The sequence below is a fragment of the Lactuca sativa genome, chromosome 3 (assembly GCF_002870075.4).
Source record: "Lactuca sativa cultivar Salinas chromosome 3, Lsat_Salinas_v11, whole genome shotgun sequence".
Lineage (NCBI taxonomy): Eukaryota > Viridiplantae > Streptophyta > Magnoliopsida > Asterales > Asteraceae > Lactuca > Lactuca sativa.
The window spans coordinates 126,371,196-126,378,887 of NC_056625.2; the positions used below are offsets into that span (position 1 = coordinate 126,371,196).

At 31.4% G+C, this 7,692-nt stretch overlaps 1 protein-coding gene across 1 annotated transcript; it reads left to right on the forward strand.

The window, feature by feature from the left end:
- The first annotated feature begins 3,565 nt into the window (after positions 1–3,565).
- Positions 3,566–5,185, forward strand: LOC111907709 (transcription factor bHLH61). The gene is made up of 4 exons (XM_023903517.3): positions 3,566–4,300; positions 4,397–4,537; positions 4,622–4,789; positions 4,856–5,185. The coding sequence occupies exons 1-4, from the start codon at positions 3,809–3,811 to the stop codon at positions 4,940–4,942; spliced, it is 888 nt and encodes a 295-aa protein (XP_023759285.1). The 5' UTR covers positions 3,566–3,808; the 3' UTR covers positions 4,943–5,185.
- The last annotated feature ends 2,507 nt before the right edge of the window (positions 5,186–7,692 follow it).

Below are 7,692 nucleotides of genomic sequence, written 5' to 3' on the forward strand. Positions count from 1 at the left end.
TCTGGGATAGTACCTTTATAAATTGCTCTCACTTTGTTTTTGTATTTTTTATGAAGTCTAGTTCCCTTATTGTCTCCACAGCATGTTGTCTTATTGCATCTTTCAATTCTTTAGATGAGGTGAATTTTTGGTACACATAGAATGGATCACTAACTATTGATTCACTGTTTTCCATTGCCCTTCGGATTGCCTTAATTGATTTTCTTCTCCTGTTGCTCCCACCTTCATCAGATGATGACTCATATACGGATACCTCATTGTTTACAACCTCAATATCATCAATTTCCCTTGTTTCTGTTTCCTTGAAATTTGACCCTTCAAGATCACCCACCCACTCTATATCTTCATCAATATTAAAAAAAAATCATTCTTGTCTATCTCAGGTTCATCTAGGAGGTTATCTAAGTCTACTAAGAACTCACTATCATCACTATCACCACTATCACCACTATCATTAACATCATCTCTATTGTCACTTTCATGAGTAATCCCTCTAGGTTCTTCATTTAGAATTTCGTCAAATTCACCAAATATACCTTGTGTTTCACATTGGGCATCAATTTGGTCACTTTCGGTTTCTTTTGTTGGCACAACATCTGGTTTACTTGATCCAATACAATCCACTGTTTCAGTTTCCTTCCATTCTAAAAATAGCCTTCTACTACATGAAGGTTGATCAACGATTTCTTCTATCCTAACTTTACTAGGGGTAGATGACATTGTATATGTATGCAACACTGTTTTACCATGTTCAACATAAACTTCAATCAGTTTATGTTTACCCACGTATGTACCCAAATGGTTAATGTCACTGTCACTAGCCAATGCAAACAACCCAAAGTCCAAATCTGAAAAGGGTCTTTTGAAGTGGTAATAAAGCAACTTACCCTCCTCAACATAGCCTAGGGTCTCCATCATCTCATCAATATCGTGTACACAAAACTCATCAATGTCCAATAGATAAACGTATCTTTCTTTGCCCTTGACGTACCTCATTCCAGGAAACTTCGTAAACTCTCCACCATAGAATAATCTGATGGAGCAGATAGTTGGATGACCAACTGTAAAAGAGAAAGCTTCAACTTATTAGCATGAAATTTGTAAGTGATAAATTTAACTTTTGAAAATAAGGGGTTACCGTAATGTTTTTCAACGTCTATTTCTTCCATGTTTGCTCTAATCCTCCAACCCACCATTGTTACTTCGATGATGCTTGCAAAATTTTGAGGAGTTAGGGTTTCTACTCGATTTTGATGAGTTACAGATTAAGTGAGAGAGAGTGTGTGTGAGAGGGAGGTGATCGTAAAATGATCGAAATGAAGAAATGATTAGCATTACATTTAGGCGCCATGTATAAAATGACGAAAATACCCCTCATGTGCGAAGCATGTGGGGGGACTTAACATTTGGAATTGACGACTAACGGACCCAGGGACCAGGCGGGTAATAAAAAGAAAACGTGGGGATGGTCCGAGTGCAAAACAAAACATAGGGACCAAACGCATAACTTTAGCCAAACCACAGGGACTATTTCAGTAATTTGTTCATCATAATATTAGAACTCCTCATTAATATTATATGCCACCTATCATGCCACTTGTCAACCTATTAATTATCAATTTCAAATTTCAAATTTTAAATATCCCACTCTAGTTACATTAAATTAATAATTGATTCTCCACTTTAAATTTCAAATTTTAAAATCATTTTAATTATACTAAATTAATAAAACCAAATTAAAAAAATAAAATAAAATTAATACAAATTCTAAGGTGATATAACTTCACGTATTTGTTTAAATCAACGTTTATAATTTTATATAACTAAAAAAATATCTCTTAAGTAATAACTTATTTAAAATAACTGATTAATAATTTTAATTTTTTAACATGAAAATTTAATTAATTTTATAACTGTGGTTCTCACGGGTTATAAACTAGTCGTATAATATATAAATAAAATCATCACTTTGACATTTATTATAAAATTATATAAAAATATTGAAATAACAAATAAAGTTAGAAAAATAAGCAATTTATAGTCAATCTTCAAATTCTAATAAAAAATAGATTTAATCTCCTTTTATCATGTGTTATCTTATTATGTCTACTAATTAATATTATGTCAATTGTCAACTTATTGATTCTCCATTTTAAATTTCACACTCTAATTACATTAAATTAATAACATTAGAATAAAAATTAAAATAAAATTAATACAAATTATAAGGTCATATATTTATTTAAATCAATGATTATAATTTTACACAACTAAAAAATATCTCTTAATTAATAATTTATTTAATATAATTGATTAATAATTTCCCACTCTAATCCTAATTGTTTTGTAACACTCAATCCATATTTTGAAGAATATTTTACTTCAAAATAATAAAAATGGTCCCGCTTATAGAAAGAACTAATAACTATGTCGGTAGATAAAACGCAAGTAAACATTAATATAAAATCAAATAAAAAACATTATATTGTTGCAATTCAATGGTATCATTGGTGATACATGATAGTAGTAAAAAGACAGCAATGAATTCTCCTTGTGCTATATGAAATTGACAACATGATGTATCTTTTGACTTCAAACAAAATTAACCTCTTGTCTGCAAAAAACAAATGACTTGCGATGCATTGGTATGAGATAGCCGTTTACTTGCAACCCCATATGTAACCCATCGTTTAATTGTTTTTTTGCCTTCAACCTCGAAACTTTAAATCAATAACTATCCAAAATATAATGTCAGCATCAAATTTCAAAACAAACAATGCAATCAAAATAAATTCAACGAATAATTAATAGGATAATGCACGTTCTATATAGGCCTGATAGCTGCAGGCGGAAGAGTTAAAATAGAGATGAATGGTATTTTATGGAGGAGATTGTGGGTATAATCAACTTATTAAAATATGAATTTTGAAATTTGGAGATATGTGAGGAAAACATATATTCATTCCTTAATACACTGTAACAGATAATTCATTGATTTTTATTGATAAATACGGTAACTGGTCATTCATTGTTTTTCTGTGATACAACTAATGATATGTTGTTTTTGCATATGTAATCTGTACATTAAGTTCTATAGTTTATACCTCTTAAACTTAGAAATTCTTCTTCTCCTCCTTCTTTATGATAATTTGTAGTCTTTTACAGAAAAAAAAAAGATTTGTTAAAAACTACTAATCCAATTCATTTATAAACATAAAATTAAACAGATTAATCAAACTAAAATTTTTAAAGCAAAAATAAAAACTTAAATTTATTCCTTGATAACTTAAATTTTTAGCTTTATTCACTTCAATCCGATAACTCAAAATTTATATTTTCCCATACCAATACATCAAATAATAAATCACTTATCAATTCTAAATAATTTAAGACAAACAATTTAAATATTTATCTATTATTCCCGTCCTTATCAAAATCTACAAACATCTATATGTTTTTTTTGGGTAACCATGATATATATCCGACCATTTAATATTTATCTCCCAACAAAATTTCTGTTAAAAAAACGACATATATATATAACCCATGCAAACAAGAATTGACAACACCAATAATTTATGATCTCTTACTATTTGAATATCTATAAGATTGATGAGTCATGGGGGTATATGACCAGTCGACCAGACTGACAACGTCCATGAAGCCAAGCCCATCGTTTTCAATGCAGACACATCTGTGGGTCAAACAATTCAGCCTAAAAAACATCATCATTTCCTTATAATTACACACCTCAAATCCCATCTCATCATCTTTATTCACTTCCCTTTTCATACTCCTAATTTTCCAGATGCAGCACCCCTCTCATCAACCACAAGGTCTTCTTCAAGATCTCTTGATCACTTCGACCACATTTAATCCTAATCAAGAAGATGATTCGTTATTAGCGTCCTCTTCTTCTTCTTCTTCTTCTTCTTCTTCTTCATTCATGCAGCTCATCTCATCCTCTCTACAACCCACTAATTTTCCATGCTTCGAAGAAACTATCTTTCCCACGCTACCAAATCTCGACAACGAATTCACACAAATCTACGGATTCGAATACAATGATATACCAACGTCAATGGTTTCAGTCCAAGAAACGTGCCCAACGCTGGTGGATTATGATAACATGGTTCATGATAAGCGTGAAGTCCAGTATGTTTTTAGTGAGGAAAAGAAGAGCAAATCTAAGAAGGTTGAAGGGCAGCCTTCCAAGAATTTAATGGCAGAAAGACGAAGAAGAAAACGGTTGAATGATCGTCTTTCAATGCTCAGATCAATTGTTCCTAAAATTAGCAAGGTAACAACAAGCTACATCCATGATCTGGATTATTATTTTTTTCATAAATAGATAAGTTTTTACTAATGTTCTTGAGATATAAAAAAAAAAGAACAGATGGATAGGACATCAATACTTGGGGATACGATAGAGTATATGAAAGATCTACTCGAAAAGATTCATAACTTGAATCCTGATTCGAATAGCTTGAACTTGATGGGAGTCTCACAACTATCACAAGCTAAGTATCCAACAAAGGTGCTATTTTTATCCATATATATATATCACATACATAATGCATAATGAACATACATTAATTTCTTGAAAAAAATATGTTCGTAGTTTGAAGTAGAGAGGAGAAACGTGGATACCCGTATTGAGATCTGTTGTTCAACAAAGCCGGGATTGGTTTTGTCAACGGTGAACACACTTGAAACATTAGGTCTAGACGTTCAACAATGTGTCATGAGTTCTTTCGGTGATTTTTCTGTTCAAGCTTCTTGTTTTGAGGTACATATTCTCATTATTTTTGTTTATATATTGCTTTCGTTATAATATAAAACATGATATATATAGGCACAGAAAAGTCGGGAGATGACGAGTTCAGAAGAAATTGAGCAAATATTATTCAGAAATGCAGGATATGGAGGAAGATGTCTCTAAAGAAGCATGGATATATGAAAAATAAAATCTTCAAGTTCTACTCTTGTTTATTAGCATGAAAATGTTTTTGCAGAATCTTGGGTGTTTTCCATCTTTGCAATTATTAATTTACTTATGAACAGCACATAGTACTCCACTCCAGATTCCAAAAAAAGTTAATATAAAGACATAATATTCCCTTTATAATAAAGGTACAAAGATGCAAATTTCAGCGGAAGAATTGAATTTGCAATTTACAAGAGACATGAATGTTTTATGGGGCCTACCCATGAAGAGAAAGAATGTTGTCAGGTTATAATTTTATATGAAAAATGTTTAGTTTTTAATTATTGATGTACCGGGTATACAGCACATATTAATTAATATATATATGAAGTGGTACGTATGTTGACTAGAAACTGCATAGGGTACAGATGACTTATGTGTCAAGATACAGTGTAATAAAAGCATATATTCAATCAACAATTCCAAAAAGCAACTGCAATCTAATAACATGCACTAATACACACAAGAGAGGTTTTACTTGTTTTTAGTAAAATTTTCTATTTTTTAGTCAGGCAAGATCCATAAGGAATGGAGATCTAGTACTATACATGGTACAAATCCGTAAGAAGAAAGGAGATACCCTAAGTTGTGGAAACTAGAGATATTAAACTACTTAGTCTTACAATGAAGCTTTGAGAGAGAGGGTTATGGAGATCATGATAAGACATGATACATTAGCAACTCAAAACTAATCCGGCTTCATACATGTGAGGTCAATGACAAAGGCGATCCACCTACTTATAGAGGTCTTATGGAGAAGTTTAGAGAAAGAAATATGGATTTGTGGTTAACTAAATACGTCCGAACTACGCTTGGAGACATAAAAATTATCCTTGTTGGAATTGGGATCCATCATGGTTTGGGAGTTAACCTTTACATCTTCGCTCATTGACAACGTATCTCACAAGATACATGGGGAGGTACCATGGTTTATGCTTTGTGTGGACGATATTGTTTTGATTGTATGGCTAAAACTGAGCTGAATTCCAGTTTGGAAATCTAGAAAGCTTCATTGAAAGACAAGGTGCTTATGATTAACACAACTAAGACCAATTATCCATGGTGCTATTTTAGTGAGGAAATGAAAAAGAATAGAAGTGTGTATCATTAAGCAAGTCCTATAATTGAAGGAAAAGTACATGGGTTTTATAATTGATAAAGATGGGGTATTAAAGATGATATCACTTTCCATATAAATGAAGGATTGATCAAGTAGAGAGAAGCCATTGGAATTTTATATGATAAAAGGTTCCAGTTGAAACTTAAAAGAAAATTGTGTATGGTAGTTGCAGTGGCGAGTCTAGAACGTAAATCCACACGTTTCACTATTTAAACGAAATCGATAGAAATGAAAAAAAAAAACTATTTGTGGTTCTGGAGGCTGTGGAGGAAAGAAGGGGGAGTACGCGACAACCGGAGGCTATGGCGAAGGAGCGGCTGCCAGCGGTGGTAAGTCGCAAGTGGCAACCGACATAACTGATTGGCTGATGATCGATTGTAATGTTATCAGATAGTGGATTAATGATTGTGAAGCGATAGTTGAGGCTCAGAGAAGGAAATGACGTTGGGATCGACTACCGACTACTGATTAATGATTATGGTTCAATGATTATTATTATTATTTTAAATTTAACTTGTAGTGGACTATTCATATTATATTATTCCCTCAAAAGTCTTGGGCTATTAAAATTTAGAATATAAGTTCCATTTGTTTTTTTTCTTGCCAAAGATATTAGGGTAATTCACTTCAATTATTTAAGATAGGTTATAAATTTAATAATATATTACTTGTTATATATATATATATATATATATATATATATATATATATATATATATATATATATATATATATATATATATATATATATATATATATATAAAGGTGGGTCAAGTGACTCACCTTGGTTATGTATATTCGCCATGGGTAGTTGTAAGAACAACTATGTTGTATGCACCTGAATGTTAGCTAACGAAGAAAGAGCACAATAGAAAAGTGGAAGTAATGGTAATGAAAATGTTTTGGTGGATTTGTGGTAGAACCCTATTGAACTGACCAAGTTCCAAAATCATAAATCAAAAACTGGCTAGGAATGGAAACAATCAACGAGAAATTAAAAGAACAAAGATTATGGTGGTTTGTACATGTATGTAGGAGACAAGAGTGGAAACAATCAACGAGAAATTATCAGAACAAAGATTATGGTGGTTTGTACATGTATGTAGGAGACAAGAGTGGAAACAATCAGCGAGAAATTAAAAGAACAAAGATTGTGGTGGTTTGTACATGTATGTAGGAGACAACCGAATGTTATGTTTATAATGATGGGGATGATTATTATGGACGACAACAAGAGGAAAGGATGCTCGCAAAGAAAGTGAATATATATATATATATATATATATATATATATATATATATATATATATATATATATATATATATATATATATATATATATATATATATTTATTGTTATTAGAATTGAATGAGTTAGATCTTAACGAGGACAAGACCTTTGATAATAGGTCATAGAGGTATAAGATCATGGTAGTAAACTAGTATAGGAGTAGTTATTTGAGTTTAAACTCTGTGTGTACTTATAGACCTTTCAGGATGTCCTTTCTTTATGTTGGATATGAGTCTACCTTTTATTCCTTCTTTATTGTCTACTTGTAATTGCAAGTATTTGTTCCAACCTTTC

Coding starts and splice junctions, on each gene's coding strand:
- LOC111907709 (XM_023903517.3), top strand. CDS start 3,809: ATGCAGCACCCCTCTCATCAACCACAAGGTCTTCTTCAAGATCTCTTG. Junction 4,301..4,396: donor TTGTTCCTAAAATTAGCAAG/GTAACAACAAGC, acceptor AAAAAAGAACAG/ATGGATAGGACATCAATACT. Junction 4,538..4,621: donor AAGCTAAGTATCCAACAAAG/GTGCTATTTTTA, acceptor ATATGTTCGTAG/TTTGAAGTAGAGAGGAGAAA.